This window comes from Petaurus breviceps, unplaced genomic scaffold (genome assembly GCF_028583685.1).
Source record: "Petaurus breviceps papuanus isolate PSGF00001 unplaced genomic scaffold, PetGlider_PUasm1.0 140, whole genome shotgun sequence".
Taxonomy (NCBI): Eukaryota; Metazoa; Chordata; class Mammalia; order Diprotodontia; family Petauridae; genus Petaurus; species Petaurus breviceps.
The window spans coordinates 4,317,939-4,345,137 of record NW_027185698.1 but is presented as its reverse complement, the minus strand read 5'-3'; the positions used below and the strand labels follow the sequence as shown (position 1 = coordinate 4,345,137).

General features: G+C 36.1%; 1 protein-coding gene across 4 annotated transcripts in view; it reads right to left on the bottom strand.

Moving 5' to 3' along the window:
- Positions 1 to 119: 119 nt before the first annotated feature.
- The window catches only part of ARAP2 (ArfGAP with RhoGAP domain, ankyrin repeat and PH domain 2), a 251,214-nt gene continuing 224,134 nt past the window's right edge, over positions 120 to 27,199 (bottom strand). For 2 of the 4 annotated variants that reach the window (XM_069068703.1, XM_069068731.1), the window contains 5 exons: positions 22,740 to 22,822; positions 22,404 to 22,439; positions 19,201 to 19,264; positions 8,190 to 8,324; positions 120 to 3,763 (listed from right to left, as the gene is read on the bottom strand). In XM_069068703.1, coding sequence (XP_068924804.1) covers positions 3,413 to 3,763; positions 8,190 to 8,324; positions 19,201 to 19,264; positions 22,404 to 22,439; positions 22,740 to 22,822 — 669 coding nt within the window. In that variant the 3' untranslated portion in view covers positions 120 to 3,412. Of the gene's footprint in view, positions 3,764 to 4,185; positions 4,211 to 8,189; positions 8,325 to 19,200; positions 19,265 to 22,403; positions 22,440 to 22,739; positions 22,823 to 27,199 lie in introns of all 4 variants that reach the window. The other 2 variants (XM_069068721.1, XM_069068712.1) reach the window with 2 other exon arrangements.

Here is a 27,199-nt window from a genome sequence, read left to right as displayed (position 1 = left end):
AGACATGGTAATGGTAAGGGACTCAATGTGGGGCAAAAGAGAGGAAAAAGTAAACACAATGACTTGGACAAGTTGAATAACAGGTAACTTCAAAATGTCACACATGGAACAGAGACGTATTTTGAAGAAAATACTATTTATTCTGGCAATATACAACTCATACACATTTCAGTACTAAACAGTGATAAAAAATAATAGGGCAAACAAGCATCCAGTTGCATAAAATCTGATTTCTTCTCCAGATGCTTTTGACTTGACATTGAATTCTCAGTGCAGCATTAAGGAGACATCAGGTTATATAATTTAAACATAACAACAAAGTAATGTGCTTGAAATGAATTTTAGAAATGAAACTGTGTCTCCAGTCACTTCTATGCAATGTATATATAGAAGTTTACATTTTTTAAAGACTCTCCCCTGAACACCCCACCCCCTTTTTTTTCATCGACAATGTCAGAATCATAAATTGCAGAAAGCTCAGCCACAGTCTGGGAACACCAGGCAGCATCTGTTTCAATAAACTGGCAAACAATTTGATCTGATATCACTTCTCTATAACGGAACCATTTTCAACTTGTGCATATCCTTGGGAAGAACTGCAGTCACATTTAAACAGATTTTAAAAGCCTATTTTTATAGAATTCTTAAGGCATAGTTACAAACAAATAAAAATTGGCATTTACAAAACACTTTACAAGGCACTTCACATACAGTAGAGCATTCGATTCTTACAGCAATGTAGTAGAAAAATAAAGGGGGTGATATTTGAAGGGGTGGGAGGTCACCCTTGTAAAACTTGAGTTCCAGAACAACTTGGAATGCATCAGATACTCTGGAAACCTTCCTAAAAGAGACCAACTTCAAAACAGATCACACTCAACATGCCTCCCTACTTAAAAGCAAAAACTCAACTAAACTAAAACTGATTATGAGTAGCAGTTCATGCGGATTGGTTTTTCCCTCTTACCTACCATGGTTTCTGCCAACAGAGGTTCCCAAACCGTTGTGAATACGTAGTAAACTGTCCTGCAGTTTCTCTTCGTTTTACAATTCATTTCCAATTAAAGAACAGCTCTCTCCCTTCCTCAAGTACTATCTGCTGCCTGAAGCATTTACTTACCCTGCCCACCATTTTGGGGGGAAATGATGGCACAATAAATCATGGAGTGCTGCATCAGGTTCTGTTCAGGCCAAAATGTTCATTCTTTGATGATATTTCCATACAGATGAACTCCAGACATTTAAGAGACAAATGAATAATAATGGGAGAGAGAATGCCAGGAAAGAAAAATACTTGGCTGTACAGATGCTTTCCAACATAAAAACTGACATCATCCATAAAGATTATAGATCTAGAGCAGAAAGGGCATCAATGCTCATTGAACACTGACTCATGTTTACAGACCAGTAAACTCAGGGCTAGGAGTTTAAGTGACTTGTCCAAGGTCACGCAAGTGGTGTCAGAGGTAGTATTTGAACCTCAATCCTCTGATTTCAGAGCCAGGGCTCTTTGTGCTGTATCATGTTTCCTCCAGGCTAGAAGATTAGTGGATAAAGGTGCTACCTTGCCACAGTCCAGGATTAAATTAGGAGCTGGTGAGTGTAAAGAGAAAATCCTACTCAGTGACCAATTAATTAAGCACCTACTGTGCCAGACTTTGTGTTAAGTGCTGTACAAATGTTATCTCATTTGATCTAAAATGGAAAGGGGCCTCAATATCTTTATACTGAGATGCAGAATAACTGTCTTTATCAGAGTTTCTTAGAGAACCATCCTTTAATTTAACAGAAAAACAGCAACAACTCTATGAAAAATTGACTTTGAGCAAGTCACATAAGATCCAAATGCTCTAGTTTCCTAACTGGTAAAATGAGAGGGTTGGGCCAGATGAATGCTGACGTCCCTCCCAGCTCTATGACCCAGCACCTTTCAAATGAAATATTGGCATTCCAATGCAATTACATCTCATTTTTTCAGTTTCGTTTTACCTGATGGGGAAAGGGAACCTTAATGTTTTTTGTGCTTTACACACAAACATACATGCACACATATGAATTCATACATATGTATTGTATGTGTTATACATGTATGCACACACACTATATATGTATGTTTTTATATAAAGACACATACATACATAGATTCCTTACCAGACTACAAACTGATGAGCCACCCTTTAAAGGAGCATAAAACATATCCTGCCTATTGACTATGTAAAAGAAACACACACATACTCAGGTATTATATATATATACATAATGTGTCTGTGTATATATCCATATATACATATGTATATGTGTTTGTATACATGCATGCACCTATATGTATCTGTGTATGTATACTCCCTATACATGTCTATACATGGGGATAGACATAGATATGGATAGCTGTGTGTATGTATACACACATATACACGCACATATGTATATAGGTGTGTGTATGCATACATACATATATGTATATATGTGCATGTAGCTCACTGTGTGTATACATACACACATATGGATTTTAACTATTGCTATTATATAATCAATAAGTATAATAGAATCTGTGCTCCTTTCAAGGACTGCTTATTAGTTTGTTGTCTAATGGCCTTTCAAGCCAGTTATAAAGAACAAAAGGTTAGTGAATGTAATCTATGGCTTATTTCACTCAAAACACTAAGAAAAGGGACCCAAGTTTAAAGCCACTGTAGTGATCTGAATACAATTCACTGGAAAATACAGAAAAAGTGCTAGATTCACTTCTGCCACAAACTGCCACACCAAGTCCTGTTCACAGCTTCTAGTCGCTACTGACCTGAAGCAGACCCCAAGTAGTTTCTGCCACACCATGGTCCTTGCTTCTAAGAATCTGTGAAATCCTTTTCCTGTTCTCAAAAACCGATTCAGATTAAACCACCATATGATAACCACTAACCACACAATATCATGTCCCTTCAAGGCTTTAGTTCTGTAAACCTAAAATCATGCAGCAACTCAACACACAAAGTTTCTCAAAGTGCAGTATGTGTTACATATACTATCAAATGCAAAGAAATCATTTGGGGGAAAAAAACCACACACATCATATACTAAATACAGTGCATCATGAGGCCTCTGCTTTCAGAGGATTCCTCTTTTAACCAACATCTCTAATAACCACTGCTACTTAAAAGAGGCTGATCCCTCAGAGGAAATCTATGACTGTACAAAATTGAATTCTTTCATTATAACTTTACATTAATCTATATTCACAACAGTAAATCTTACTATAGTGATTTAATGGTACCACATATACATACTTGAAACACCTGGGCATTTTGTAGCCCTTACAAACACAGAGATCTGTCTCCGCTATTTTGTGAGTTATCAGTGAACATATTATACATTATCTAAAGGAAACCATGTTTTCCTTTTGGCCAGATCTCCACTAGGGATCTTTGGGAAGGGTTCTTGTTCTCTGTAGAACAACATTGAGTTCCTCAATCACTTTGGATGGTAATTTGTTATCAGTTTCCAAACTAGATTTGCTATTCTTGTCCTCAGTCTTCCTCAGAATCTTGAAGTCTTTATGGGATTTGTGATGACCGTGAAGAATATCAGCACCAGAGTCCTCCAGACAGTTCAAACTCCGGTGTTTTTTAGTCCGATTTCGGAGTTTGTCCTCCTTGCGTTCCAGACAATGGGCCACCATGGAGGCGCGCTCTCTCAGACTGGCTTCCGTCTGCTCTCTTTCCTGCTTTTCAGGAGGCCTCAGCTTTTCAAGTACTGTTTTTTCATTCTAAATGAAACAAAGTAGTTCACATGAAAGCAATTCTCAGTCACACAACTGTATCCTGTGATTTCAGTTCATTAGCTTTGTATGAGAAATTTAAGAATCAATTCTGCCTAAGAGGCAGGGTTTTATAGCAATTTATGTAATTTCTATGATTTAGATTCATGGCATTAACAAAATCTTTGGCTATTCTGAAAGAGTAGCATGAGTGAAAGTTACATGGATTAATCTTAGAGCAACCACATTGCATTTCAAAAAATACTGACACTTGTCATGTTTGTCTTTAGGTTTCTTCAAAATACCTCACTTTAATATGCCATACTTATTGTAATTTATAGTATACATATTTTAAAATAATTTTTAAAATCATGTTTCCAATTTACATTAACTTTTTACTTCAATTTGACAAATATTTACTGAGGACTTACTATATGCAAAGCTCTGTCCTGGGTCCTGAAATATAAATAATATCGTACCTTCTAAGTAGTATACCATCACATGTATGAAAAGGCATAGTAATCTGTACAAGTCTGAATGTAAAAACATCATGCACATTTCTACCTGAGTATATAAATCTATTTTTTATCTTTTTAGAGACAAGGTATTTTTCAAAATGTAAATTCTTACAAGTCACTTTAGAGCTCAAACTTAGCATTACTAAAGACCTTACTTTACATAGCCCATGAAACTTTAAAAAGTGATTTACTCTCTTAATAGCATATGATTCTTATTATGATCATGTAAATTCAAGCACAGGCAGCCTTATTTTAGCCTCAGCCCAGCTAAAGAATCTGAACATTGAAATAACACACATACAGTAAGTATTAGATTTAAGATTTGAATCGAAGTCTTCTGACTCCATCCAGTCTTCTATTAAAGCAAAGTTTTTATAAACTTATCAGCATAGCAAAATTCCCACACAAGAGCCTCGATATAGTTCAGGGTTGACCTTGAGTTCTCAAACGCTATGCTGGCAAAGTACAAGCTTGGGCAGATTCTAACATGCTAGAAAAGAGGCCTTTCTAACTTACAGGCATTAATTACAAACTATGTGTGTTTTCCAAAGGTCAACCTAGATAAGTATTAAGTCATGGCTAGTAGACTGTTCACTAGTTAATGAATTATTTGGTTATGGTAGCCCATGATTTAAAATTAATAAGAATAATAAAATAACAACAAATTTAAACTTTCACACCCCTTCTGTCTGTTCATTTAGGGTGGTGACAAAATAGCATAAATGTGGGCAAATAGTGCTAAATATCACAAGATGTTTAGATTATCTATAAACGTGAGATCAATTTTGATGAATGATAAGCAGACATAATACTAGAGGAATGAAACCACTTGACAATGACATGATTATTATAAATGAAATCAAAAGATAATGAGGAAGTTTCAGTTAAATAGAAGGCTGACTCATAGGTTCTTCTCGGAAAGGTAGGAGCAGGGAAAAATAGTTGGCAGAGGTGGTTTCATAATGTGTTCCATGGCAACAAGAAAGCCTTGGTCACCTCAAACTGCTGTGCCCCTGACAATCATTACTCATATGAATTAAACTACTCAGAAGATTTCATGTTGTGAATACTGTTTTCAAGAAGCTGGTCAAAAGGTGTGTTGTGCAACAAGCACCACCCACCCCTGTCCATATCAGAAAAAAAAAAAAAAACTTTAACAGAAAGGAAACAAAGAGCTATCAAAGTGATTTCTCAATCAGCTGTCTATATGCAATGACTAGTTAGAGCAAGGGTCAAATATAATCCCAAAGTAGAGGAATATGAAAAGACAGAGAGTAAACACCATGAATTTACAAATGCTCTAACCTGTATTATTTATTCCTGACACTGAAAAAGCGGGAAGTAGATAAAGGAAGGCATTAATTCTTACTGTCATAATTAATTTTCCTACCAAATTTCAATCAATACACAGCAATCTGAACCAAGGAGAGGACTAAAGAGCTCAGAAAACACATTAGTCAACAAATTAGTCTTAGACAAGTAGAATGAAGAAATATAGCAACAAAGAGTAGCACTGATATTTAACATAAACTTATTTACAAAATATTATGGGCCAGTTAATGAAAAATTGGGAACAATTCTGATGAAAACTTGGGAAAGGTCTAAAAGGCTTTTGCAAATGATTTTCCACAGTATATTATACTATATATTCTGAATCACATAATGGACAATATGGTACAAAGAATACAACATTTCCCTCTTCTAGGTGTTTGTTGTTTGAACTACATAAAAGAGGGAATTATGTTCACCAAAAATATCTGTAGGGAAGGTCTTGCATATTATCAATGAAGATTCTCTATAGCGAATGAAGTGTTCATCAAACTCCAGAGTTCTATATAAATTCAACAGATATGGAATGATTCAAAAGACATTGGCTGGGGCGGCCAGGCACAGCAAGTAAGAGCACCGGCTCCAGTGTCAGGATGATCTGGAGATCTAATCCCGGGCTCAGACACTTAGCACCCACCCAGAAACACCTGGCTGTGTAAACTTGAGCAAGTTACTTAACCCCAATTGCTTAGGGGCGGCCAGGTGGCTCAGCGAGTAAGAACACCAGCTCCAGTTTTGGGATGACCTGGAGATCAAATCCCGGGCTCAGACACTCAGCACCACACCCAGAAATAACTGGCCGTGTAACCTTGAGCAAGTTACCTAACCCCGATTGCTTAAAAAAAAAAAGACATTGGTGCAATAATCTACACAGAAAAAAACAACTGGATGAAGAATGCTTATTACACAGACTATGGCATACAATTGGTTGGGAAGTCCACTGAGTTTGTTAACATGTGTATATGTACAAACACACACACACACACACACACACTCTCGGAAAAGCTCCAAAGATTGACAACAAATTGAGCTCAGATTTGAGTAAGAGGAATCGTGTGGGCTAAAATGCTTTTAGGAAACTGTGTAGTGCTTTCAATGGTCCCAAACTCTCTCTAATACAAAAACCAAATTAAAAAAAAAATATATATATATATATATATACATATACATATATACTTAAGGTGATGTTTATATGGTTATAAATCATGAAAAAACAATCTGAGAATTGTTGGTAATCAAAAGGACAATGGAGAGCAATGTAAGACATACACACACACTAGTACTGATGTCTTTTTTTCTTTTTGGAGGGGGGAAGGCAGGGCAATTGGGGTTAAGTGACTTGCCCAAGGTCACACGGCTAGTAAGTGTTAAGTGTCTGAGGACAGATTTGAACTCAGGTCCTCCTGACTCCAGGGTTGGTGCTTTATTCACTGTGCCACCTAGCCATCCCTAATATTGATGTCTTGATGTAAGAAGTGACATAAAAGACATAATCCTCTACATTTTCAAACATAAAAATTAACAGACTTGTCATGGAGAGAAAGGGGTCTAATAGTTATACATCTCAATTGTTATACTAGTTCCCACAGAATGTTAAAAGATCTAAAGGAGAGGCTTGGAAATCTCAGGAGGATCTTCTATAAAATTTATGGGAGCATATGTTTATCTCAATTAAGATATTCATGCATGTACGAGGCTCACGAGGTTTAGAAACTTCAGCAGTCTGTGAACTTCTACACTGTAACTAAATCCTACATAACAACGATTTGATCCATGTTTTATTCTTCAGTTGGAAAGGAGAAAAAAAAATGCCTTCATGAAAGATACCAGTGCTTCTTTGTTGATACCCAGGGGCCATCTTTCAGGCCACTAACTTAGCTGAGAAATACCATTAGTTCCCAAAGCACTGAAACTTGAGTAGGTCACTGTAAAGTGTAAAAGTGTTACCACAGCTTCAGACTGATTTCTTTACAAGGGAGACAATTTCTAAACCTAATTTCTGGTTGTGATATTTTAGCAACAATTCCTGAAGACGTATTTGAGATCACCTAGCTACTTCAGAGATAAAGAATAGCGTGATACAGGGTATGTGGTCAATGATATTATTAAAACAAAACCTAATTATCTCAAGAAATAAAAAAAAAATTCGAAATGGTAGTATTCACTAAATTATTAACCAGGTTCTTTGCCAAATGTTAAAGTTACAGATAAGGAATGGGTTCTGTGATGTATCAGAAAGTACCTCATGTTTAAAGTCCTTAGCTCTGCCCAGAGGTGGAAACCTCTGTTCAAGTTTGCTATGCAACCTTGGACAAGTCACTTGACCTTTAGGAACCTCAGGCTATTTAATCTATGAAGAGAAGTATGGAAGAGAAAATCTCTACAGCTCCCTTTCAGGAATAGTAAAATCCTATGATTCTAGATCAAGATGAATGCAAATATTTCCTGACTATTCTTTTCACAGTGCAACATTTAAAACATTTATATTTAATATTTATGTCAATGAGCTAATTACCATTGTAAATTATACACTGCACAAGAAATTTATGTCCTAATTCAATAAAAAACATATTAAACTCCCAACCTACCTCTATATTTCTTCTGGCTTGGTTAGTAATTTTCTCATGCTGGATGGGAATTAAAGGCAAACCGCCAACTTTGGGATTTTTGGTTATAGATCGCTTACGTTCTTTTCCAGCTGGTGGCCATATATCATTATCATGCTGTGGAGACACAATTTCTGGCTGTTGGCATGGGCTTGTATTATAATACTATGTTATACGTACACAAATCAACTGACTCAACTCTCTCCCTTATCTCCACATTAGATGATCTACTTTTTGTAAGAATGCTATTTGTAATTTTTAGGTTGATGCCACAGCCCTGTTGCTGGAGGATCTCAGACTGTTAAGTGAACTGAGCTTTAAGGTCTCTGTTCAATTTCTAAGTTGCAAACATGGGCCCTCTATACTATTTATCAAAGCTAAAAAAATCTTTGGGGAATAGAAAAAAATTCTGTGTAGGAAAAGGAACATATCTGTCTTAGATTTCTATGTCCCAGTATTGATGGAAATTTATTTTTATTCAACTAGGCCAAATAAAAAGTTTTGAGAGGAAAGAATTTTTACCTTAAATATCCTAAACGAATATCAGATTTTCACGTCCTTTACTTATAACCATTCAACATTTTTAATACTTAATTGCATTTTGTGTAAACATTATCTTCTAATTAGAAAATTTTACTAAAAATCCCTGTGAAAATCTAGTACACATTTCCATAAATTTACTGACTCCACACTGAACAATGCACTAAAATAAATCATTTTACAACATTTAAAATGTCACATTGGATTAAGACAAACAAAAACTCTTAACATATTATGACAGAATATGCAAGTAACAATAAGTATTTAAATAACCCTTTTCCTTTATGAAAGAATCTAAATTTTTGGAACAAAAAAATAGAATAAGAAATTAACAATGGCAACCAATAAAATATATTTTAAGTGTGCAAATATGTTCTTTTGAAAAGGTTATGTAATAACTAAATGTCTAAATATTTATTCCTTATTTACACTGATTATTAAGAAAAGGCAACATTACTCTTTATAAACAATGAACATGGTGCTTATTTTAAGAAAAGTTGAGAAAAAAATCTCAAAATCTGTGAAGATCTTGATTAAACTTAATGTTTGCATAATGTGTCCCAGGGTATCTATAGTCTGTTACAAGCACAAACATTCAACTTCTTCTTCCTAGACTGAATATGTATTCTTTCCCCTCATTTTCTTTAAATATTTAACTTTAAAAAACCTACAATATGCCTATTTGAGGAATGTTTTAAAGTGAGATATTATTTCTATGGCTAGACACTCCTAACATGGAAGGCTTCCACTGGGAACTCTATAGAGTAATAATGACACTTTGGGGGCACTACTGTATACTAGAAGTTCTAAAAGATAACTTAAGAACCCATAAGAGTCAATGTCTTTTAAAAGTACTTAATTCATTTCCAGGAAAAACAAACACTGAGAAGACTTGGTGGATGTGTCTCAATGGACTGAACTCAGAGGAAGAACTAAAACATAGTAAATAGTAGTACTAAGAGTTTGCCTTGGTGTTAGGAAGACCTAGTACAAGTCCCAATTCTGTCACACTTAACCAATTAATAGTATTTATTTAACATCTACTATGTAATCAGATACCAAATTAGGGAAACAAGTACAAAAAATAAAATCATGCCTACTTGCCAAAAGAAATCCTAATGGAATAGACATAAAGTACATATCTAACTAAATACAGAATGAATATGACTAGAATAAACACCAAATAGTTAAATATAAGATAGTCTGGGAGAGAGGCCAACAGTGGTTGAGGGTAGATCAAGAAAAGCTTCATGGAGTAGGTGATACTTGACCTAAACCTTTAAAGAAGAGAGGCTGGGCAAATCAGTTATGCCCCGAGTAACTCTCAAAGATAACCTTGCAGAAGAGTTGCTGATCTGAACTGGTGTGAGAATTTCCTCATCAAGATGCATATGCTACAGTGAGGATTAATTTTGTAATTGGGTTGGATTAGATCAGTGAGGTACCTTCCAAATCTCAAATTCCATGATTCTGTGGGCTTTTGACCAGTGAAATCAAAGGTCCATAAGTAAAAGAAATTGCATATATATATATATATATATATATATATATATATATATATATATATATATATGGACTTTTAAAGGTAATTTTAAGACAAATTCTCTGAATATTATCATTTTTCATAACAGTTAACAGGTAGGTAAGACTACTACACTAGAACTTGTTTTAGACTTAGATGGTAGAAATATAATTCATATTTCTTTTTTAAATATGGGGGAAGACCTTCATTGGGAAATGAAAGGTCAATAACTAGACTAAAAGAAACTTCAAAAAGGCTAGTCTCTAGTCTTTCCTGTATAAATCTCATTTCAGCTAGTTACAGAATAATGTTAAGACTAGCAATGTTTATTAGCTACCAGGAAAGGTAATAAATTAAATGAATCAAAGAAAGTGGTTTTCAAAATAAGTGAAATCCAGAGCTGGGAGGGAATGACCTGACATGATTCTGAAGTCCTCTAAGAGTAGCAGATTACATCACCACTAATAAAGAATGACACCTGAATTGTTGCCAATTAATTTCACTCATCTCATGGACTGTGTGACTAGGAATGCAATTATGTAGTCAGAGAGGATCAGGGAAGAACCCATTTCTACTGATGAGGGTCTTTAATTCCTCTCCTAAAGAAGAGGTTGTGTCATGAATAGGGAAAAAGCAATGTCTAAAGGAGTAGAAGTACTATCATTTAAATATACCCTTCAAGAAAAGGGTATAAACATCCAAGCACCTACATTTTGAAGCTTCTTTAAACTATTGTTCTATTGGAACTGTAAAGTAGGAAATTATGAAAAAGAATCTATATTTCTCTGTCTTCCTAAATTAAAAATAAATGTTGAAAATGACTAATGGTAGATATCTCTAAGGTGGGAGGAAGTGAGTAAGAAAAAAAGAAAGTTGCAAGATAACTTTATTATATATTTATAAGGAATAGCAAGTTATGCGTAAATTATTTGCAGTTTCATGTTCAATCATTTTTTTTCTATTCTACTATGTTATAGAAATGCTTGTTTTATTTTTTCAAGTCAGAATAAAATAAATTTTTAAAAAAGTGACTACCTTGAATTTTGCTGGTAAGTGCTTTCCAAACACTTTGAGATATATATGTATATATCTCATATGCCTCTTAAAACCAACTGTAGAATTTTAAAATTTAAAGACACTTAAAAAGTTGAAGGAAAAAGCAATATTCCACTTAACCTTTCAGAAACTTATAAAATAGAGGGGGGAATCACAATGATCTAATTATGTAGTCAATCAGTATTTATACTACTAAATAAGAGATAATAAGAGAATAGGTCTCTTCCCTAGGTAGGAATAATCAGCTTTCTTACATGCTTAACCTTTGTTTGTATTAAAAAATCATAATGGTAGGATTCTAGAAAATTTGCCTAGAATTATCAGAGAATCTGGGAAACTGAGAAAACCCTAAGAAAGTCTTGATCATTCTTTGGGCCCAATATATGTCAGCATTTTCTCCTGTATAAATGAGAAAAGAATGGGAGGCATACTCAGTGGAAGAAAAAGTGTGCTTTAAAGCAGAAAAAGACAATGAATCTGCTTCTGGGAATCAAAGGAAGCTGGAATACACAGCCTATATGTAAAGACAGTAGCTACCACCAAGGCTGTAAGAACACTACCATTAAGAACAACCCCAGGCATTTCATAGAAGGGTTATTTGACTGGCAAGATGGTGGTATAGTTGTTTTCCTCAAGAAAAAGGAATTATGTGCCAAATATGGAATGCCAAAAGTTGAGTCCAAAAGAGAAGCCAGAAACCTCTTTCAAGGTTAAAAGAAAAAAAATAAATAATATCAGAAAATTTAATAAACAGACCTCCAACTCAGCATTCTCCATACCCCAGGCTCTGCATCCCAGGCACAGTAAGTGAAAGCAATTTCCTAGGCTTGAGCTTTGGGGTATGGCTCTAGAGATTCCTACCTAATCCTTCTATTGCAAAGACTCAGCTTGAACCCAGCCTCATCCTATAAAAGTTGGGAGATATCAATTCTATTCAGCTATAAGAAGCAAAGAGCTTTTATGCTTAAGGGAACCAAGGAATGAATGAATATGCAGTTTTTACTCTAGTCACAGGCATAGCTGGGGGCTCTCCACATCTCCTTAATAAAATAGAGGCTGAAGATTCCCAAACTCAAGGGTTTCTATAGTATTTGAAGGAAGAGGAATCAAAGGTTGAGAATGAAAACCAGAGAAACATTATAGGAAATAGAAGAGAAAGGCTGAAAGAGGAAATAGATAACATAGAAAATCTGAATGAAAATCAAACTCGGCAGATAAACCAATATAGGGGTTTCTAGTAAGAAAATAGCATAAATTTTTATAGCAGCTCTACGATTTGCAAAGAGTCTTCCATTGTATCTCATCTGATCCTCATAACAACCCTGTAACATAAGTGTTATTATCTCCATTTTAGAGATACAGAAACTGAGGTTGAGAAAAATCAGGTAATTTACCAAGCACTGCCCTCTTAATGACTGAGGTTTGATTTAAATTCAAGTCTTCCTGACTCCAGGCCCAAGACTCTATCCATGGAACCATCTAGTAGCTATCTTAAAGAGTTCAAAACACTTATCTTCAATAACTATGAAGAATTTTACTGGGAAGAAAAATGAACCAAAACTTTCTACCCAAAAAGAATTCTGTAGACTACCCAGAAAGCAAGAAGTAATGACAAGAAACTTATGAATGGTTCATAAAAAATTTCTTATGTGAGAATTCTGCACGTTATGAGACCACTTTCTTTAGGGGAAAGAAGAAAAGATTTTACCCCAGGACTGCATCCAACCCACAGAAAAATATATTAGTTCCAAACAGTAGATAACCAGTAATCAGGGTGGTGGTATAGGTTTAGAGGAAAAGCAATGGGTGGGGTTCAGCGATATAGAACCAGAAAGATAAGCTAGCCTTAGCAGTGAGTGATTATGGTATAGTACTGGATAGGACCAGGTAACACAACTAGGGATACAATGACTTCCATTCTTCAAAACTGCTTTAATTAAATAGTTTCTTTCATCAATTGATATGTCTAGGAGTGAAGCATAGCATAAGAAAAAGGAGGATCAAGGAAAATCTATAAATGCAACAAGATAGAAATAAGATACAAAGGGCAATTCAAGTTTGGCACTTCTGAAACTATCCTCATTAAAGACACAAGAGAGAGAATAAAGAAGAAGAAAGTAACAGCATTGCCAGCAAACTGTAGAACAGAAATCTGAATATACTAGAAATGAAAATAAATAAGGAGAAGAAAAAATAAAGAAAAACTTCTTGAAAAAGGGTACTGCAAAAAAAAAAAATACTTAAAGTGAAGAAACTGGAAGGGAAGAGAGGTGTGGTTTTTGAACCACAAACTTAAGATGGGAGGGGAGAGATGGTGCAAAAATAAGTAGAAATATAACAAAAAGAAAGAAAAATTAGTAATTTAAGTAAGTTCAAGGAACTTTACATAAGAAAGGTAATCAGGAATTGCAGGAGAGAACTCTAGGAATAGAACAGCATCAAAATAATATTAGCAAAACTAATTACAGAGACAAAATCCTGACTTAAAGGAGAAAGAAAATAACAATAAAAAAGAAGAGGAGAAAAAAATCAGGCCAAACAAGCATAGTTTAAATATCAGTGTATGAAACAATGCAACAAAATGAAAGAGCAACAGAATGAATAAGAAAACAAAATCCAACAATTTGGTATATACAAAATAAGTATCTTTAAAAATAGAACACATAAAGAATAGGTTCAAACGTTAGCTTACAATAACTACTGGAATCATATAGTCATCAAATGATAGAACTAACCTTAACAACTTAACTACCAACTAAATCATATGCTTCAGGCAAGTCTAAATAAATGAAAAATGAGTCATGTGCAAGGACAGTCACAGAGATCTCTAAGACAAGTTTCAAGGAGGTAACTGTAAGGTCTGTGCATGATGAACTGAAGCCCAAACAAAGCATTTATGGGGTGAGTTAAATGAGCTGCTTTCTTCATTGAAGAGGTTAGGAACTAGATGGTGTCTGTAAAGTTGAAAGGAAACTGGGGGAAGGAGAACAGACACTCACTGAAGTTAAGACTGGGAAAGAGGTTCCATTGGGCACTGAAGATCACTATACCTAGAGGCAGGTTCTGGGATGAGCTTTTGACCTCAGTAAGTCTGAAAGTAGGATCAATTAAACCTACCTTGGATGACTTTGCTCATTTATTATTATTGTTGTTGATAATAATAATAGCAGGTGATATTTAAACAACACTTTAAGGTTTGCAAAGAATTTTACATATACTATACAATATCATCCTGTGGTGGAACTATAAAAGGTACTGTTCTCATTTATCAGATGATAAAAAACAAGTTCAATTTTCCCCATGATGGAAGCGTTTGGAGGCAGGATTTGAACCCAGGTTTCAACTTGTTCCAACCCCATTTGCCTTAATCCACTGGAGAAGCAAATGGCAAACTACTCCAGTATCTCTGCCAAGAAAACCCCATGGGCAGCATTGGCATGTTATGGTCAGTGGGGTCATGAAGAGTTGGGCATGACTGAATGATGGAGCAACATAGAACTTCCCAGGCGTGTAACTTTGGGTTGTCACTTACACTGTCTCATCCTCTAAGATAAAACACTAATTAGTTAGCATGGAATTTAGGGTCTTTTCAGACTACTTCCCCAGCTTTATTTCATACTAGTCTACTTGATTCTCCTCTTCTACATTTTAGGCAACTGAGGCATTATCCACAATTCTCCAATTTCTCTTACTTCCCAAATTTATGTTTCCAAATCCTATTGATTTTTACGGCTTCTCTTTGTATGCTCCCTTTTCTCTTATGACTCTACCATCACCCTGATGCAAGACCTAATCACTTTGCTGAACTACTGTATCAAAAGCTTGCTGGCTGGTTTCTCTGAATTAAGTCTATCACTTAAATCCATCTTCCATTCAGATATCAAAATGATCTTCCTACAGTGCAGGCTGATGAAGGTACCTCCTGATCCTCATTCAGTAAACTCCAGTGGCTTCCTTTTCCTCGCCGGTGCCAAATATAAAATTCTCTCCTGGGCAATCAAAGCCTTACACCATATTCCCTTCCCACTTCTCTCCTGATGTACTCTGAATTCCAGGGGCAAATCTCCTTGCTGTTCTTGTGCAACACGCTCTATCTTCCAACTCAGGGCCATCTCACTGGCTACCCCTTACGCCTGGAATTCTCTCCCTCCATCTCTACCTCCTGGCTTTCCTGACTTCCTTCAAGTAACAACTAAAATCTAAAAATCTCACTTTCTACAAGAAGCCTTTCTTGATACTCCTTATAATGCCTTCTATCTCCTATCTCTAATTTATCTTATGTATTCATTTTATTTCTACATAGTTCTTTTCTTGTTGTTTCCCCTATTAGAACATGAATTCCTTAAGGGCAGGGAGTTGTTTTTTTATTTTGATTTTTAAAAATGAATGAATGAATTAATTTTTAGTTTTCAACTTCACTTCCTTAAGTTTTAAATTTTCTTCCCCTCCCTCCCCAATATGGCTTGCAATCTGATATAGGCTCTACACATACATTCCTATTAAACACATTTTCATATTAGTCATGTTGCATAGAAGAATTATAATAAATGGGAGAGACCATGAGAAAGAAAAAAACAAAACAAAAGAAAACAAAAGAGTCTGCTTCACTCTGCATTCTGACTCTATAGTTCTTTCTCTGGATGTGAATGGCATTTACCATCATGAGTTCAATGGACTGTTTTTGCCATTCTTTGTATCCCTAGCACTTAACACAATGCCCAGTTCATAGCACCTACTTATTAGCTACTTACGGATTGACTGAAAAAAAATTAAGACTACCTATAACCTAACATTTCCTTGCTTCTTGAATTTCCCCCAAGCCTCTGTTAGGTTCCCTCCTCATCTCTACTTTTCAGAATCCTTTTGGGTTTTTTTTGAGACTTAGCTCAGGCATCACTTCTTCTGGGAAGTCTTTGCTGACAGAGCCTTTCCATCCTCAATCATTATTAGAGGGCTTGTACTTTTTCTTTGTCTTCTTTACTCTACTTGTATTAGAGTTACTTGTATCCATGAGATATTCTTAAGAACAAGAACCATTTCATTTCTATTTTCTTATATCTCCAGTACCCAGCACAAGACTTAAGGTAGAAAACTGTACAAGTACCCCCAACATTTAGCATAGTGCCTGGTACAGAGTAGGTATTTAATAAATGGTTATTGACTGTATAAATAAATATTTGCTGACTTAATTTAACTGAAGCACAGTTGGAGACAATATGCTATTTATTGATGCTTACAATGTACCTTCTTTCTTTCTCTCTCCTCACTATATACAGGACAGGGAGAATGCTAAATGGCTGACTAGTGAACTTGTTTATGGCAAACCAAATGGGTCAAAGAGAAAAACTTCCAAGTCTTGGGTCAAAGTAGGGATTCCAAGAACCCAGGACACAGACACAACTAGGGAAGGCCAACTGGGACTTTGCTCCTGGTTTTTAAATTTAGAGGGTTCTGGTAACACTTGTATTTCTTTGGAAGGTAAAAAGTAAACTTATTAAGAATAATTAAACTAGGGAGTTAACATGTGTTGCCTCCTCCTCCCCCCTTTTCTCCTGCCTCAGATGACCTTCTCCTTAGCCTACAGTGATCTATCCAGATATGGTGACAAAACCTTCTAGCTTCTCTGTATAGAGTTTGGTGTTTTACAATCTCTGATTCCTCCCTCCCTTCCTCTACCTCAAGGACCTGTGGGTCCTTAGGTTCTAAGCTCCTGGGTCTCCCTTTACAACTCCCTTCTCAACTGCATTGGTCTGAAGAAGCTGATCTGAGGGCACTTTTCATACTGCTCAGTCACTCCAGGTGTTAGAAAGGCTAATTTCATCTCTGATCTAGCACCAAAGAAATCTCTAGGAGAGCTGACACTAGTTTCTGACTTGGTGGATTTGGAACGCCACACATTACATGTTTCGAGATTCTCTAGTTTTCCCTTTCTTATTTATGGATATTGTCTTCCATAACATGTCTCTTCTGGTGGCAAGTTATGTTGCTTTTATTCTCTATGGAGGCCTTTGGTTTCATTCTCCATGGCCTCTGCTGCATTGCATGAAAAAAACATTTCCCAGTCTTATCTAAAAAACAAAATCACTCATCAGGCTTTTAAGGTCTTGTTGGCCTTGGGTCAACAGAATTCCTACCCTGACTCACTTCTTACTTGCATGGCTTTCCTGACATATTAATTAGCCTGTTAATTCTCATTCTATTCTTTATTGAATTTGGGTTTCTTTACAATACTAATTTTATTAGCAGTTATTGGACCTTGATAGAGAAAGCTACCTTTCTCTGGAAGCCACCTACATCCCATGACCAGAAGAATATGGTCTCTTCTTATTTGAAGGCCAAGACTCTCTTATGGGACTTTCACTGAAGTCCTGTTTCTGTAAAGGATGCCCTCTGCCTGTCCATTTGCACACAAAAGGTGACTGACATAATCCAAGCTTGGTGAATGTTTGGGACTTTTTTGACTCAGAATACCCATATCTCGTATGTTCCTACATCCTATAGATCATTTTCAGGCCCAGGATAATGATGCCAATGCCTCATTTTCTTCTATCTCTGAAATCACGGCTGCTTATCTGGTCCCCCTGTATTCACTACCAATACTCCTTTTGTCATGAGCTCAATCTCTCAGGTCTTCTGTGGAAATGAATGCTACTTTCCAATTTCTTCCTTCCCTTGCTATACAGAAACAGCACTGTTTCCTAAATTTTCCACATTTTATTGCTAGCAACTACATGGAAACATAATGGGGTGTTAGGTAATGAAGAAAAAAAGGGAATGTAAAAATTAAAATGTTCTAAAAGTAGGCAAAAATTGACCTTTAAGGAGAATATAAATGGAACTAGACCTTAATCTTTGTTGGTTCTCCAATTTACTAATTCCTTTCCATTCCTGTCCCTGGAGTCAGCTCTTTAATCTTATTACCATTCTAAGCACTCAGGTTTCAAGCCTAAAGTATATTTTGGCTGGCAAGGTAGCTAGGATTCTTAAGTCATTCTAGAAATTCCTTCTGATCTTCTTTTCTGGGCATTAGGTTCTAGCTTGAGGAAAATATTTCTTAATCTGGTTCCCTCCTGACCCCAAATTCTTCCCTTAAGTTTAAGACTATTTAATTGCCCTTGAAGTCATTTGGAACATTCCAAGAGTTTTCTAAGCCTCCAGGCCTTTGGCAATTCCTAATCCTTCCATGAGCTCTTTGGAGAGGAAGGCACTTCCAGTCTGGCTCATGGATTTCAAAAATCTCTTTCAATATCTGAGGTTGTTGTGTCTTCAAAACTTTAGGACCGCCTACCCTTCTCCTTTTCTCACCCTTACAGCATCCTGGGGCATTCAGGGAATAAAGATGGCATGGTGCTCCCTCTGTGACCTTCTGCTGGTATTAAAAACTTCAGCATCCAGCCAAGTGCCATTGGAATCTTACCTCTATTTCTCTTTTTTTTTTCTGGTTAGTTTGCCAGAGTCAAGTTCCAAACAAGAGTTGGCACTGCTCTGACCATTAACAAAAAGGCAATTTCGACAACTTTTGTTGTATTAATACACTTAATATTTCTACTAACAATTTACCTGAAACATTAAATGATGTAAAAGTTAAAAGTAAACAGAGGAATCCCCTAGACGGATGTTCTAAGATAAAGATACTCCTTTCATTCTTCTTGAGGGAGGTTCTCATTGTTATGCACATTTATTTGCATCCAGGCACTCTATGATTTCATATGTTTTAATAAAGAGTGAAAGTGAAAAATAAAAACCCATACATTGAAGTCAGCTTTAATCCAAGCTATCTCACAAAACCTTTTTTGAAAATCGTTTTTTTCTCAGTTTTGAAAAATAAAAAATATCAATTCTATAAAAATATACTAAATAGATGTGATATCATACCTGGGCAAGAAAAACACTGGTCAGCCATTCCATCTGTGTTTGTGGACCATCGCAACACATATACCTGAAAAAATAGGAGCATTAAAATGCATAATTCATGAACAAACCGTGTACTTATAATAGTCACCTACAATATGGGTGATTACTGCGTTCACATTCAAAAACCTCCTTGAGATTCTCCTGATTTATGATTTAATGTAATCAGAAGTTGAATATTGAAGTAGGGGCTATTTCAGGTTTCTGTTAAATGTATATCATTTAAAAAGTTTATGACTTCAAAGACTTAGTGAAAATGAAACTTGCTTTGCCTTAGAAGGCAGGCTAAGAGAAGACATTTTGTTAACGATTCCAATATAAGGCAGACAGAGAATGCATTCGAATGTGTGAAAATGACATGAAGTTGAACAAAACCTTTGAGACACTCTGAGCCAAAGGATAATAAAATATGTTTGTACCCATTCAAGCATGGGTATCTTAAGCAGTAAAACATACATAATTACAAAGTGAAAATACTGAAAAATCCTCATCTATATTACTGAGGAGGAATATGAAAAATCAGCCACATGTATATTCTTAGCTACAGATTTGTCCCAGCTAGAGCAGATGTGACAATTTTTAAAGGTTATGAATTCATCTGGGGCAGCCTTATAGCTGCTGGTAGTCCCATCAAAAATAGCAAGCACAAAGATCAGTGACATCATGATTTCAGTCTGTACCACCAGCCATTGCCCAGTCTCCCATGTTTCATTATCTTTGAATTTCTCCTCGTCTTTCCTTCAGATCTAGTCAGTCACCAAGTTCTGACGGTTCTATTTCTACAACATCCCGTTGATTTGTCCCCTTCCTTTCTATTTTCACTGTCACCAAAGGCCCTCATTATCACATGCCTAGAAAACAGTAAATAGTCTCTAAATTGATTTTCCTGCATTCACACTCTCTCCACACCCAAATGTATTCTTCAGTTCTACCTATTGAAAGACTAACTTTTCTTTATCTGGTTATGTCAGTGGCTCCCTTTTCCCTTCAGAATACAATTCCAACTTTCTTCAAGATACTCATGACATCTTCACGCCTATGATCACTCTATTTCCTGTACCTAAAACATCCACCTCTATTTCTATATACCTATATGCATACATATATACACATGTGTGTAGGTATGTATATGGGTTTTAAAATACTTATGTGTACATCTACATGTTGTTTGTCATTGGTCTTCTTTAGAAATAAAGGACAAACAATACATCTACATGTATGTATACATACATATGTTAAAACCTAATTCAAACAGTGTTTGCTGCTCATCTCTACTCTACCCTTGCAGCCTCTGGTGGTCATAAGCTAACTTCCTGGATTGCATTTAGCATTTTATTTTCACCTCTCAATGCACTCACTATGCAATCATATTATAGTTATTCTTCCATCTTATTCTCTCACTAGACTATAAACTCCACGAGATCAGTACTGTCATTTTACTTAAACTTTGTTGTCTTCTCAAGCATCTAGCAGTGTTTGATACACTTAAGTGATTAATAAAATGCTTGTTGGGTCAAAATTTTGGATTGAACACACACTAGGGGAAGGCCTTTTAGAGTTCTAGGCTAAAATAATTTGTAGACCAATAACGTGAGTAGTTCCTAATCTCCCACTGCCAAATACACTTAAAAAGGGAGCAATGACACTAAACCTATTTAGTAGCACTTGGTTCAACCAAGGATGTGAAGACAAGATCTTCACTGAAGATGATACTACTGTGAGAGCCTTGGGGGACCAATATACTAGGTATCTGAAGGTGAGAAAGATATTAAAGGCAAAGCAAAAACCTCAGATGTTAATACCAAAAGGGGTGACCAACAGAGCATTCATAACGATTAACCTATATACCTACTCTCCCAATTAGTGTATATAAAATATTTATGAGAATCATCTATATACATATGAGAGGAATCCCCAATGAGGTTATCAGTAGGGTACACATAGGTTTTCACTAAGACATATATAACAAAGGACCACCTTTACCATTTCATAATTAGCTCAAAGAATGTAGCAAGTAAAGGATTCCATTGTGCTTGTTTGCTGATTATCACAATAGTAAGAATGATGATGATCACGATCATGATAGCTCAGCAGAAAAATATTCTACTGTATGAACTCTTTTACAATAAGGTACCTTCCACTCATCCATCAAAATAATTTAAGATTCCATGGCAGATAAGAATAACTCTATTGGGGCGGCCAGGTAGCACAGCTCCAGTGTCAGGATGACCTGGGGATCGAATCCAGGCTCAGACACTTAGCATCCACCCAGAAACATCTGGCTGTGTAACCTTGAGCAAGTTACTTAACCCCAATTGCTTAGGGGGGCCAGGTGGCTCAGCAAGAGCACCAGCTCCAGTGTTGGGATGACCTGGGGATCAAATCCAGGCTCAGATACTTAGCACCACACCCAGAAATAACTGGCTGTGTAACCTTGAGCAAGTTACTTAACCCCAGTTGCTTTAAAAAAAATAATAACCCTGTTTACTAAGGCTTCATTTGAACTTGGGTTTTCCTGACTCCAGATCCAATACTCTAGCCACTGCATCTCCTTGCTAACTCAAAATTGCCTCAAAGTTCTACCCTCTGACTTCTTTCTTTTGTGTGTATGTGTGAATGCAAATGTATGAGTTGTGTTTGACTCTATCCATTTCATGCTTTACCTTCTTTACATATCTGTGTTATGTTCCATTGTTAGGCTTTATTCATTTTCCTAATCTCTCCATTTTATTTAATTTTGTGTGCTTCTCTTAAAGTTAAAATTACCTCCAAATTATCTATATATATTTTAATTCTGTACGTTAAATAAACATGCACCTTTTTTTTTTTCAAGGAAAACTCCATGCTTTGTTGGTGCCAGTTATCAGATACATTCCATAACAACTCATTCCTAATTCACAATACTCTTGGGTCAAGTGGAAATAAATAACAATAAAAAGAGGTTTGGTAATAATCTAATCACAAACCTATTTTTCCATCACTGAGCTGAAATTGCAAAGAAAACTTTTAGCTTCATTCAGAGGAAGCTAAAAATCTACATTTCTGTGAGTTCGTTGCCTGCCTTCTAAAAAAAGAAGAAAACTACTCTGCACTGAAAGCAATTATTTCTGGAACTACATATTAGTTTAAATGTAAAAATCTAAACTTTAATTCTGATGATAACTTACCAGTGGTGTTTTTCTGAACATGCTGTCAGTCCCCAACTGTATCAAATGACATAAAGACATATAGTTAGAAATGTGTGTATACACACACACACACACACACATGCAACATGAATAAAAAGGGAAATAGCTTTGTAGTAGGCAAGATTAGTAAAAAGGAACAAAAAGGGAATAAACCCAAATGCAAACTATACTTTGATAATGCTACTTAATGCTCTACATATCAATATAACATATTAAAGAACTGGTTATATCAAAAACAGTAATCTCAATCAATCTTAAAATCATTTAATAGAGCAGTTTGTTCTTTTTCATGAAATTTTCAAATTTTAATTTTACCTTGTTGGAGTTTTCATTTTCTTTTTCACACCAAGGTAAAACTTCAGTGAGTTGAGAGGAAGCATTTTGTCTGCTTTGCTACTCTGTAAATAGTTATAAAATATATTAGTCATACTGTAACAGTTATAAGTGTTTTTGTTCTTGTTTTTTAAGTCTACAGACCCTAAGTTAAGAACCCCTAAACTAGATGAATTAATTCTAATTCTCTAAGATTCTATGGTTCTTTTGGTGCTCCATGGCCCAAACCTAAAGAGTGGGGGACCCTTACTGCATGATATTATGTGGATAGGATGTAGGCTGCTTGGGCATTCCATGGGGTTTTCACAACCACTTCTTCCCTTGGCTTTCTTAAATTCCTTGCTACCATCCAGGATCCCTAAATGGAGAAGGCCACTGAGGTTTTTCCTTTCTCCTTAAACTCCTGGTAACAACACAACAACCTCTGAAAGTTTAAAACAGGAATTTATACATGCCCAATAACCAAGGGCTAGTGGACACAGTCCCTTGTTTCCAGCTTTGGATACTTTTTCTTATAAGTCATTATCACCCATCTTTTAGGTCTTTTTCCTAGGGGGTAAATACTGCTGACTAAAACAATTTTAATCCTAAATACAAAAGAGAATACAGTAAGATAAATAACATAGTACAGTGGATAAGAACATTGGATTTAGAATCAGAAGACTTGAGACTGAAAACTGGCTTTCTTGCTTACTATCCATGAGACCTTAGGCAAATAGTTTAATTTCTGTTAGTGTCATTTACTCATCTGTAAAATAAGATTAAGCTATATCACCTTTGAAATTCCTTCTAGTTCTAAATCTAGTGTCCTAGGATCAACACATTCCCAAAACATTCAATAAATAGGCAGGATCAGTGCAAGGAAGTACTGTACTACAGAGCACCTGGCCAGAATGAAGATATGGATTATACTTTACCAGTATATAATGTAAAACTGGTAACAAGGAAAGATACTATGGTGATTAGCAAGTTCAGTAATGCAGATGTATGACTAAAGTTTCATTTGGACAAAAGCAGATCACACATTAAGTACTGAGTTGCGTTCCTCAAAATTTCATTTTTTAGGTCAAGGAAACAATAAATAGAATTGACACACTAAACTTAATTCTAATTAAAAAGAAATGCATAGAGAAGTACAAGTAACACCTTTTAACAGTCACCATATTTTCTTAGAAAAAGGGAGGAAAACATCTAAAGACAACAAAGTGGTTAGGCAGGTTGTGATCCGGCGAGTTCAGGACTTAAAAGAACATGCACAAAAATCAAATAAACAAGGTTTACACTTGAACCTTTGAGAACGTAATGATGAAGACCAAAGCCCAAAACAAGTTAAGGTATATCAAAAATGCTAAAGACAATGGAGAAAAAAAAAGCTCTTTTTTTTTTAAACCATGACTAAAACTAGGAAAAGATGAAAGAAGAAGCCTAAAACTTAAAACAGGGAATATAACTGGGATAAATGGCAATTACAAAAGCATCTGAGTGGCACTGCATCTTAGAGAAGTAGTTCAACTCTTTAAAAGTGAAGAAATTGAGGGAAAGTCAATTGTTCAAGGTCTCATCACTAATTAATGCAAACACGGGATTAAAACCCAATTATCGTAAATCTCGGACCAATGCTCTTTCTATTGTGTATGTGTATGTGTGTATGTGTTTCTTTTTTCACTGAAGAAAATAATTTTAAAACTAAAATGGCAGGATGGATATCATACTATGAAATAAATGTAAAAATGGAGGCAGAAGCTATAGGTTTGGATTCCACCAATATTATCTAGGATTTTGGTCAAATCTCTTCCATCAGTCTTTTCATTTTAAAAATACAGGTGTTTAACCAGATGATCTTAAAGGTCCCATTCAGCTCTCCATTCTAGCTTATGATATAGTTAGAATAAATCAAGCTCAAGGTGGGTAAACAGATAATCAGAGATCATATATCTGTTTTAAATTAATTCAAGTCCTATCGGCCCAGGTTAATTATATTCAAAGATATTAAACATGTTTGTAAATGCTATTAAAAAAAAACAGTGCTAGTACTCCAAAAAATCACCAGGCCACTATAGATAGCCATTATGCAAATGGGAGTATCCACTCACACCAAGAGTCCTGTGCTAGCACCTACAGAACCCTAGAATTGGCGCAGCTCTTTGGGAGGTATACTGGTATACTGCCTGTGTTAGTTCTACTCAAGGGCTGGGCCAGTAAGCCTCCTTTCTTGGTCCTACTATCCCATTGGGAGCTGCCCCTATACTTCAACCCATGTCTTCACTGCTCACTACTTCACACAGAGAACCTAGGTGGGAAGAAGCCCAACTAACAATGGGAAGGTCCTTGCCTAGCACGTCCACCTCTCTGTCATTCTTGATCCTGAGACAGTAGGACTGCAATTCCAACTACACTTATTCTGCTTTAGTTCACCACAACAATGCTGTGTCCCTTACTCGGGGGAAGGGGATACTATGTTCCAGGCACCGTGCTAAGAGCTTTACAAACACTTTCTCACTCGATCCTCATACCAACCCTGGGAGGTAGGTGCTATTACAACAGCTGAAGACATTGAAGCAAGCAAAATTTAAGTGACTTGCACAGGGAAACACAGCTGTTAAGTGTCTGAGGCTGGATTTGAATTCAAGTCTTGCTGACTTTAGACATAGTGCCCTATGTAGTATGGCACCACCTAGCTGCCTTACCAGTAGAAGCTAGGAGGTTTGATAGATGATAGCATGCTGAACTTTAAGGAAGACTTAAGTCTTGGGAAAGTGACTCAATCTTTGTCACACTTCATTTATTCCTTTGTAAAACGGAGAAAATAATAGCACTTGCATCATGTTATCATTAGGATCAAACTGAAATTACACATATATACATAGACAAAAACACATACATATACACACGTAAAATACTTTGGAAACCTTGGTCAGTTATTTCAGCCAACTGTTCATGACCCCATTTGGAGTTTGCTTGGTAAAAATACTGGAGTGGTTTGTCATTTCCTTCTCCAGTTTGTTTTACAGGTGAGGAAACTGAGGCAAACAAGGTTAAGTGACTTACCTAAGATCACAGAGCTAGTAAGTATCTGAGGCCACATTTGAATTCAGGTCTTCCTGACTCTAGGTATTTCACTCTATCCATACAATCTAGCTGCCCACTTTCAAAGTTTAACATTCTATATAAATTATAGTCACTACTCTTAAAGCACCCTGATGTTTTGAAACCCAAGAGAGTACTTACACATTACTGTAATTCCCCAAACCATATGAGAAAAACAATAACTAATCAGTCCTTTATAACGACCAAGTTTCCAGATTTCAGGTCCCTGGTTTGCAGCACCCCAGTCAGGAAAAAGGCCTTAGGCAGCAGGCCTCTTACCAGTAAAACCTTATACAGAAGTAATACTCACATAGGCATACCCAATCAGAAGCCAGGCAAATATAGCACGTTTAGGGAGCACTTCTTTTGACTGCATCATTGACAGGTTTCTGGGGATGTGGCAAAGAAAATTCACTAAATGTACGTTTACTAAGGCTTTTGGTGACCTGTTCACTAGGTATTTACTGAAAAATATGCCTAAATCAAATCTCTTTTCTCTGGTGTGTAATAAGAAAAGAAATTAATGGTGCCCTCTGTTATTACAGGACCCTTGATGGTGAGGATTCCAGTGAAATGATACTAAATCACTCCTCATTATCTTCTTCTCTACAATTAGGCAATTGCACTAGATGACCACAAAAGTTTATTCAGCTTTAAACCTATGATTCCAGGATACAACTTTCTCCTTTAATTCCTGTGCTACAGACACTGGATATTTAGGTGACAAAACCTTTGCCCCTTTCTTCCAAATCTTCCTCAACTCTATTCTTCCTCCAGCTGGATCCTTCTCCATTTTCCTCATGCCCTCTACAACTTCTCTTCTATTGTTAACAAATCTCCCATCACCTTGGACCTCTTCTTATCACATCCTTTCCAACTTCTTGTTTCCATGGAAACAAGTTCCTCCAGAAAACACGTTTCTTTAACTCTCTCCAATGCTGGGTACTTGTCTCTAAACCTATCTGCTCCAAACTTTCCTGTTTCAGAAGCACAAGACATTTGTTGAGATACTCACATAACAACACTGAAGTTATCCTTGACTCTACTCTCTCTCACCTCCCATATTCAATCAACTGCCAAGTCCTGAAAATTCTAAATCCACATCTGTTTATCTCATCACTCCATTCCATGACCACCATCTAGTTCAGGCCTTCAATAACTTTTTTTTTTCTCTTTTTAGAGGGGGGAGGGCAGGGCAATTGGGTTAAGCAACTTGCCCAAGGTCACATGGCTAGTTTTTGTGTTAAGTGTCTGAGGTCGCATTTGAACTCAGGTCCTCCTGACTGCAGGGCCAGTGCTCTATTCGCTGGGCCACCTAGCTGCCCCTTGAATAGGTTTTTGAATCAACTTTTTTC